At 45.1% G+C, this 9,713-nt stretch overlaps 1 protein-coding gene across 2 annotated transcripts in view; it reads left to right on the top strand.

Annotated features, from left to right (window-relative positions):
* Positions 1–5,189: 5,189 nt before the first annotated feature.
* Positions 5,190–9,713, top strand: part of Sh3rf2 (SH3 domain containing ring finger 2) — a 119,438-nt gene continuing 114,914 nt past the window's right edge. The window contains exon 1 of one of the 2 annotated variants that reach the window (XM_008821645.2): positions 5,190–5,723. In XM_008821645.2, the coding sequence (XP_008819867.1) occupies positions 5,346–5,723 (378 nt within the window). In that variant the 5' untranslated portion in view covers positions 5,190–5,345. The remainder of the gene's footprint in view (positions 5,724–9,713) is intronic. The other variant, XM_008821647.2, reaches the window with a different exon arrangement.

The following is a 9,713-nucleotide window of genomic DNA, read 5'->3' as shown; positions in this document are numbered from 1 at the left end:
ACCCTCAGATCTAGATAGATAGATAGATAGATAGATAGATAGATAGATAAAGATATAAATATATATGACCTAAATAGAAAAGCAAATCAAAGGATTCCATGTTTCTCACCAACCATTGTACCTGTGAATGTAAAGCCAAGTTCTCAGGGTCTCTTAATTTCTAGACACAACCTGTGCTGGAAAAGAAACTCATGAGGGCAGTAGAAGGAACAGGGCATATAAATCAGTGGTTGTTGGTCTGAAAGCATATGACTTGCCTGAGCAGTGCCTGTGACCTTTATGTATAGTGAAATTTAAAGTGGTTAGGTCTAGTTAGAAAAGTAGGCACCTGAGCACCAGTTGCTTGATGCCCAAGAGAGCCTAAGATCAAAATTTCGAGACCCTTTGCCTGAGAAAAAGTTTAGGAGAAAAAAAAGGCTTTTAAAATGTTTTTCATTTGTCAATGGGGCAAGCGCCTGAAATTCTTTAAATGCTCCAGCAAAGTTGCCCAGCTGGTTTAGGCTAGTTGGGCCAAAATGGGGAGAAAGGGTCCCCTAAACGGTTCTTAGCCACATTTATAAGAGAATTTAAGAGTGGGCCCAGCTGGAAATTTTTATCATTTTATTAGAATGTTAAAGAAAAAATCCCTAGGGCAGGCGAGCTGGCATCTTGGCAGCTGCCTGGAGGGGGTGAATAGTGGGAAGGGAAAAAAAGCCTTGGGTTCATGCAGGTGTAGAGATTGCATGGGAGGTCAGACGTGTGGCGGGCAGGCAGGCACACAGCAGGGAGTAGAAAGCTTTAGTATGGGAGGGGGAGAGAGAGGAGAAGGATTCAGAGCATTTTTATGTGTAGGACTGAACAGTATCAGAAATCATCCAGAGTAAAGTGAGGAGGAAAGGCAGTGGAAGAGGATAAAGACAGGAAAAAGGATGGAAGACAGCAGAGCTTGCAGGCCCATGGCAAAGGAGGGGAGGGGAGAGGGCGAGATGCCGGTGGTGAGCGGCAGGCAGGGGAACGGAGATAGGGAACAGATGAAGCAGGTCCATCGTGGAGACTACAGTGCTGGCCTGGAGTGGTGAAAATCAATGGGAAAGGAGATCAAAAGAAGTAGGCAAGGCAGAGTGTTTCCAGTGAGGAGAGCCAGAAAGAGGTGAGAGAAAAACAGAGGGCTGGGGAGAGGAGGAGAGAGAAAAGAAGTGTACCTGAGAGCCAAGTTAGTGGCATTGGAGAAGTTCAGGCAGGTCCCTTGAAGTAAGAACCGGGTTTCAGCACCATCTGATAGGTAAAAAGTTGGCGGAGAATGAGCGAATGGATGACGAGGCACCGAGGCACAGCTAAAACTCCATCAAAATAGGGTTTATTAGCAAAGGAACACATGGGACAGATTCCCTTCTGGGCAGGGAAAATGTCTGCCTGGGTCATTAGCTGGGGCCTTTTAAAGGGGGAGGTTTCTGCTTCCCACAGAAGGCAGGAAGATATACTTTTTTTAAAAGTTGGGCAGGGGGAAGCAGGAGATTGGGACTGTTAAAACCTGCCCTCTTTAGAGATCAAAGGGGAAGCCTGCTGTGCTGGCCAAACAGTGGAGAAAAGTCTGCTTCTCTTGACTTCAAAGACCAAGGTGCTTATCAGCTAGGTTCCCTTTTCTCAGGAGCATGAGAAGTCCTTGGGATCCTGTTGGTGAGGGGGCAGGGCTATCTGAACCATAACAAATAACTCAACAACAAAACAGAATCAGAGAGAGGGAAGGAGGGATGCTGCCAGCCCTTGCAGCACAAGTTGTAGTGCTGGGATGACTCTGCCTAGAAGGCAGCAGGACCGCAGGGCAATTCACAGAGGAGACTCCACTTTCCTAGGTGGGAATCAGTGATGAAGCAGAGAGCTTCAAACTGCAAAGGGTTTGTTCATGGGCGGAGATGAAAACTGAATGAAATGGAATGATGCTAGAGCTCAAAGGGGTACCCCTCCTTTGAAAAGAGTCAAGAGTGTTCCTGAAATTGACAGGAAATTGAGACTAGGGACTCAGAAGAGGAACTTCACCTGCTCCTTCCTGACATTCTCTCTCATTCTAAGCTTCATGCATATTTGATCTTTTTATCATTGATTTGGAAAGTCTTTGAAAGACATAGAAAACATAGGGTGTGTCCAGGCCTCCTCATTTCCTCTTAAGACTTGAAGCTGAAGCTAAATGATCTCCATATAAGAAATAATTGTTATCAGGCTGAGCACATAGTTCAGGGATAGAATCTTTGCTAGCAAGTGTAAGTCCCTAGTTTCAATCCCCTGCCTCCCTGCCAAAGAAATTGCTATCCTTATTTTGAAATAGAATATTAGATAAGTAGCTAGATGGAAAAGACGGAAGGAAGGAAGGAAGGAAGGAAGGAAGGAAGGAAGGAAGGAAGGAAGGAAGGAAGGAAAAGGGAGGGAGGGAGGGAGGGAAGGGCATTTTATTTGGGGATGGGAGACAGTTTCATTGTGTAGCCCAAACTGTTCTCTCTTGACCCTCCTGCCTCTGGTTTCTCAGTGCTATGATTATAGGTGCAGAACACATGTCCAGCCAGAAGATACTTTTAAGAAGAAGAAGAAGGGCTGGAGAAATGGCTCAGCAGTTAAAAGCACTGGCTGCTCTTGCAGAGGACCTGGGTTGAGTTGCCAGCACCTACATGGTGGCTAACAACCATCTATAACTCCAGTTCCAGGGGAATCCAAAGCCTTCTGATCTCCATGGGCATTGCACAAGGCAAGTGTATTTACATGCAGGCAGTACACTCATACATGTAAAATAAAAAATAATAAAGAAATTGTTTTTTTTTAAAGAAGGAGGGAGAAGGAGGAAGAGGAGGGGGGGAACCCAGCTTCTAGTCCAGTTTTATCCTAACTCACCAGACAACTTAAGAGAATCTCTTGATCTTTCTGGGCACAGCTGCCTCATCTGGAAGACATGTTGACTGGTTCTTGAACTCTCGCCTCTCTTAAAGCTCTCTCACTCAGTGGCACAGTAGTGAAGAACACAGACCATGCTGCCAACCTCAGGTAACAGACAGGTTACCTTCCTGTCTGTCTCAGCTTCCTCATCTGGGTTGTAAAGTTTAGTGGTGTAGCCTCAAGTTGTTAAAAGGGTTAAAACGCAAGCAAAGACAGGCATTTAGAACAGTGACTGACATAGGCAAGGACCACCCTGGTATTAGGTAATGTTATTATCTACTTACTCAGCTGGATTGTTTTGTAACTTTACATGAGACATATTATTAATAAATCAAAAATGGAAATATAGCACCATTAAGGGATATGAAATGACAGAGGGGGAGGGCTGGAACCATTGCTTTTACTCTTTTAAAAGTCCCTTCTGGGCTGGAGAGATGGCTCAGCGGTTAAGAGCACTGACTCCTCTTGCCAAGGACCAGAGTTCAATTCCCAGTACCCACATGATGGCTAATAATCGTCCTTAATTCTAGTTCCAGGGGAATCTGATGCCCTCTTCTGACCTCTGCAGCATTGCATGACATGGGTTCACTCACATACATGCAGACAATACTCTCAAACACACAAAAAAATAAAAATAACAAAATATTAAGAAATAAAAGTCCCTTCTGTACTTGATTTTCCAAGTATGTGTGTGTGCACACCACTATATTTTTAGCTTAAAGAAATCGAGCCAAAAAGATTACTGAAGTCTTTTTCATCTCAAAACTCAGAGTAACTGTGGCTTTTAAGGAGTAACTTTTTGTAAGGCTGGCTGTCTTTGCCACCACAGCTACCAATAATATATTTGACCATCTCTGGAAATTCTTATAAATGTTTAAAATAAGCTGGTTCACGTGGGCATGTTTGTAACTGAGCAGGTTTCAGCTGCTTGGATGGGACAGAAAATGAGGGAAGCAGGAACACAAACTGGAAGTCCTTGGCCCTTAGGGATTACGACATCAAGGAAGGGTCAGAGACAGTGTGGCTGGCAGGCAGCAGCCGGCAGCGACAGCGTTAACAGGGCTGGGTAAGGCGATCCCTTGAAACTCAGACTGTTCAAGTTGTGGAAGTTTTTCAAAGCCCTGAGGGCTCAGCACTTGGAGGGAAAGAGATCAGCCAGCAGCAGGGAGCGCCCTGCAGAGCCCAGAAGGGACCAGCAGACTTCAGCAGCAGTTACAGGCACCAGGTTAGTGACCCTAACCCAGACGCACCTCGCCAGCCAACGGGCTGACAACTTTGGAGAAGAGTCTCAGGGAAGGTGAGACACCATCTCTCATCTGCGTGTCACATGTCTGCTCCACTTGCTGTGGGAACCATTGGCTCTCCTGCCAAGTCCACCTGCGATCCCAGCGGTCATCCAAGTCTTGGCATAGCTGACTTCTTCCTAGGAGCCTTTTCTACTGGAGGCTTGGTTCCAGACATCCAAAAGGAAACTGTTTCCAGACCACACACACACACACACACACACACACACACACACACACACACCCCTAACTGTACCTCTGGGTTTTTGCAGGTTGTGACTGCAAACCAGAATTCTGTCTGCTTTTGCTGAAAGTAGGAGCAGATGTCAAGCAACTGGAGTGTCTCTGAGACTAAGCTAATAGAGGAGAGAGAGACAGAGAGAGAGAGAAAAAAAATCAAGGAGAGAAGAGAGGAGAAGAGAGAAAAGAAGAGAGACTATGGAACAGAGAGAGGAAATTAAAGAAAGAATGCTTCCCTGGCCTATCGTTAAGGTCAAACAGTGTTTGAGGAGTAGTAACTTTTGAATATTGCTAGAAGAAAATAGTGGAGGAAGATCTACTGTGAGGAAAGGAAGTCTCTATCTGCATGAGCGTTAATAAACTTAACTCCCTAAGCTTATCTGCTTGTGCTTCTGATGAAGACAAACTTCAGCCTAGGGAGAAGGTAAGGTAGGTCTATGTGCTCACGGAAATTACACTGTGTGGGGTCCTTAGTCTGAGTTAAGAATGGCTATGCTCCAGGCACTAGAGTGCCCCTCCAGCCCTTTCAGGAGGCAGAAGTAGGTCTCTGTCTCAGCTGGCCAAAGGTTTCCTCTCCTGGCTCTGGCCCTCCACTCAGGCAGTGAGCAGTCAGCCACTGCGCAGAACTCCCTCTGATCCTTGCAGCACAAGTTGAGTCTTCTACCTGCTAGCACTGAATCAGAATGAGTCATTTGAAGCTCGTGTTCCGGAACAAAGTACTTGCAAACTGCTTTGTAAGACACTGCCTCCTCGTAGGTGGGACATACCTCTCTGAGCAGTCACATTTTTTTTTCCTCTTCCCTTCAAACAGGCAGGGAATTCTGAGGCTCCCAAGAGACCAGCTCTGCCCCCTCCACTCAGCTGCCCCTACAATGCGGATTCTGCCTCTTCTCCAGGTCAGGACTGGAGTTTTAAAATAAAATGGATGATTTGACGTTACTTGATCTTCTAGAGTGCCCTGTGTGCTTTGAAAAACTCGATGTCACAGCCAAAGTCCTCCCTTGCCAGCACACCTTCTGCAAGCCATGTCTACAGAGGATTTTCAAGGCCCACAAGGAGCTGAGGTGCCCGGAATGCAGGACCCTGGTGTTCTGCAGCATCGAGGCGCTGCCGGCCAACCTGCTGCTGGTGCGTCTGCTGGATGGTGTGCGCTCTGGCCAGAGCTCCTGTAGAGCGGGCTCCTTTCGCAGGCCTGGTATACTGACCACACAGGACAGCAGGAAAAGCAGGACCAATCCCAGAAGTCTGCAGGCCAGCCCCTTCCGACTGGTGCCCAGTATCAGGATCCACATGGATGGGGTAAGAACGATCTTGCTTGTTAATGTCATGTGCATTTAGAGGTTGGTTATGTGTATACTGAGAGCGAGGAAACAGCGACATGTACCGTGTTTGCGATGATTCCCCAGAGATAGAGTACGTGAACCGTGATGACTTTACGGAGACATAATGGAACTCCAAGCCTGTGTAATCCATCTGAGAATTCATCTCACACTTCTAAAGCTTGCTAGAGTCTCCTTAGTTCTTACCCAGAGGTAGAAGAACAAGAAAAGTGTTTTAGATAATCCTTTTGATCTTTCACTTAGGCTGCTCTGAGGCCAAACCAGAGAATGGGAAATGCCCTGAGGGTCAGGAAAAGTAAAAGCAAATTCACCCAGGGTTGAGATTTCTGAGAAGTTTCTTATGTCAGACATTACTTGAATTTTACCTAAATCTGTCTTTCTGTCCCTCGTTATAAAGTGATATGACAATGCTCGTTCACAGTCAATTCAAAGTTATCAAGATATTTGATGTCCTGTATTATGCAGAAGGAAGCGTCTATGTGGGTGAGCTAGCGGATGGCAAAGGCTGGGCTATATGCTAAAAGAGATGTGTACAGGAGTACTGCAGGTGTCTCTATAAAGTGACCAGAGCACACCATATATATTTCAAGGGGCTACCGTAAAAAACAAATAGACACAGTCAAACGACACAGATTATTCAGCAAAGCCTTTCGTGCCCCTCTGTCTAGACCTATCAGCACACCCTGAGGACTTTATCTGACCTGGCATGAGCCTTGTTGTGGGATGCTGTGCAAGGGCACGACTCAGGAGGAGGATGTGGTCCTTGAGAGTTCAGGAGGATTGCTTGCCTTGTCACCCCTGGAGTCCTTATGCCAAAGTGGACACAGAAAGCTGTGGCTTGGATTGTTAGCATATTTAGAAAATCAAGGATGCATTCTTCGAAGGCCTGCCTAAAACAAGCTTTAATATTGGCAGCAGGGTACCAAGACCCTGCTCTGAAGAGGGTTTGGGTAGGAGGGTCTGGCAAGGAATCTCCTCCTCACACAGAAAAGGCTTGTGTTGGGCATTCAACAAGGGTTTTCTGAAATTTTCCTTCTAAGAGCTGAGCCCTCCTGGAGTTTACTATACCTTTAAGCCAGCCATGTGGTAGAATTGTGCATAAATGTTCAAAAAGGAGAGTGGGAAGTTCATGTGATTTCTTCACTGCAGATTTTTTTTTATTGCTAGTATGTTTATGTGTGTGAATACATTCCAGAAAGGGCTGGGCACTTGTTCCTCGTAAGTCTCTCTAGTCAATCCGAATCCACACACTTGCAAAGGTGGAGTAAGGTGGGGAACAGACTTGACTCAAGTGTGCCTTGTTCATAGAGGAAAGGATTCTATCTCTGGATTGGCAAATCTCCCTTGAATTTCTAAGACCCAGAAACCTCTTATCTTCCCCTTCCCTTCCCTTCAAAAGTCTGACTTGCTTTTCCTGAGAGTGTCATTATTCACTAAGGAAACATTGTCTGGGAAGAGGCAGGTTCACTATTAGCTTTGCATAGTTCTGTCCAGGTTTTCATCTCTTTCCATGTGGCTGTTGCTAAGAAAAGGCCATGCATAGCTACCAGGGTTTGAACTATAGAAGATTCACAGAGTGCTCCTCCTTGAGGGAGATTGACAGCTGGCCACAAGTAAAAGAAAGGCATTAAGATATTGGGCATCCTCATACCTCTTCTGTGAGGACTTGGAACAGCAAAGGAGACAGTGATATGTCTATGCCTACTCTCCAAGCTGCCCTAGGCCTATCATGCTGCTAAAACACCAACTCAGGTCTTTGAGGAAGAATCTGGGTTAGTAAAGATGCTTCACAAAGAGAGAAGCCAATAGCCCCATCATCAGCACCCTTGATTCATTCATTTCCTTCCTTGAAGTGTTCATATCCCTTTTGCCTCTTGATGGAGATATGAACAAACCCATTCCTGGATATTAATATGGTGTCATTCTGCAATCTGTTTCTACTTGCAAAAATATAACTATCTTTCCTATAAGCATGAAAGCATATGCCTCCTGGGTAAGGCATGGATGATGTACTCTGAAAGTGGACTTGCAACTTCAGTCAAATCCTCCTGAGTTACTTGCCTTCTCTGCCTCAGTTTATCCATCCTAGCCAGCAGCTAGTAATATTTGCTGCCCCCTTCCTCCAAGCCAGTGTGAAATTATCTTTGTATTATGCTGAATCATTGCAGAAAATACCTGTCAGGTAAATGCAAAGCACCATCATTATCATTCATTTAAGCTTGGTGTATGACTTTGGGCAAGCCACTTAAGTTGGCTGGGTCCCAATTTAAAATTCTGTAAAATGGGAAAATGTACTGTAAAAACAGAGAGCCACTGTGAAACTCAACTAATTAGTATCTGCAAAGCACTTTGGGAGCCTCAAATGAAAGGCATTGAAAGATCGTTATCATAGTAAACATGGCTATTGACTGTTTATTGTGCCCTGCCATGCATGAGGCATTCTACAAAACACAGTACGAGTTACAGCCCTTGCAGGAAGGTGCCACAGGCATTATTATTAAACATGAGTCTATGGTGAGCCCAGGCCAGAGTATACTAAATATAAAGTACTCCCCTGAGTAGGAAAAATAATCTGTTGTCACAGGGTACCATTTTGCAAAACACCTCTTTCAGCGGCCTCTCTGATAACCTGGCACTCTGAAGGAGTTCATTTAACTTCCTACCCACAAGCTTTTTACAACCAAAGTCTGTTCTGCTGGCCTAGGCTCATCTACAAAACAAGCTCATCAAGATCTTTTTGTTGGCTCAAAGAGGCCTGATGCCTGCTGTGCCAGCCAGTATGCTAGGGTGGAACCAACAGTCACACCTCATGGTGCCAACCCAAGAGAGAAAAATTAGTCCATTGTGCCTACACATCTAAATCCCTCCCAAGCCGATTGTGTAAAAAAGACAACTTGAGAAATGGCTACAGGTTTTTACAGCATGCCATTATTTCAAACCAAGTTAAGAGCAACAGGCTCTGGTAGGCTTCCTCGTAGTTCAGATCTCTCTGGGTCTTAGTTCTCCCCACAATGCAGCCAAGCCAAAGGAGCCGTACAAGCCTTCAAGAAGATTATGAGTTGGGGAAGAGCTGATTGATCTCTTTTTCTCCTCGTTTTGTTATACTTTTTTTTGTCTTTTTGAGACAGGGTCTCCCTGCAGCCCCAGCTGTCCTGGAATTCACTATGTAGACCAGGTTGGCCTTGAATTCACAGAGATCCACCCACCTCTGTCTCCTGAGCGCTGGAATTAAAAGTGTGTGTCACCACACCCAGCCCAATACTTTAATAATATTTCTGAATTAGGGTTGGCAACAAAGGTTTTGAGAAATATCAAAATCCAAACCCTGATTCTGCCCCTCAATAGTTGTATACTTTGAGTGAGTCACTTAAACTTCAGGGCCTTCAATTCTCCATCTGGAAATTGAAGATAATAGTAGTACCTACCTCATAGAGTTGTTGTGAGAAATAAATTAGATGATTCACATCAATTAGCTCTTAGTGCATTGACTGGCTCATATTAAGTGCTCAATTAATATTAGCTATGATTGTTATTGAGTGACTCAACACTTTCTACTCTAAATCATACACCCTCTTTCATCCCCTTGTGAATCAAGTGCCACCCCAAGGTGGTTTTTGGTGCCCTGATTTTCTGGCTTATTTACTTTGCCCCCAAATTGTTGGTGGACATAATTCAGGTATGTGACTCTTCCCAAAATGTGCTGGCTTTGAAGGTCTCTTAGGGAAGCTATAAGTTCATTGAAGGAGAAAGCTCTCTAACTTCATTTTGCTAGTCAGTTCAAAATAAGGAGAGAGAGAGAGAGAGAGAGAGAGAGAGAGAGAGGAGGGAGTGTGCGCAGGAGTCCAGTTCACCTCCCTAGTATCACTGACTCTTCATTAACTTTCCATCTTTCCTTTGCCCTTGCCTGTCTCTCTTCACCAATACAACTGTCACCGCCCTGGGTTTCTCA

The sequence above is a fragment of the Nannospalax galili genome, unplaced genomic scaffold (genome assembly GCF_000622305.1).
Source record: "Nannospalax galili isolate Female #2095 unplaced genomic scaffold, S.galili_v1.0 scaffold328, whole genome shotgun sequence".
NCBI lineage: Eukaryota > Metazoa > Chordata > Mammalia > Rodentia > Spalacidae > Nannospalax > Nannospalax galili.
Note: the sequence above shows the minus strand (reverse complement) of the source record. Positions and strands in the feature narration are given on the sequence as shown.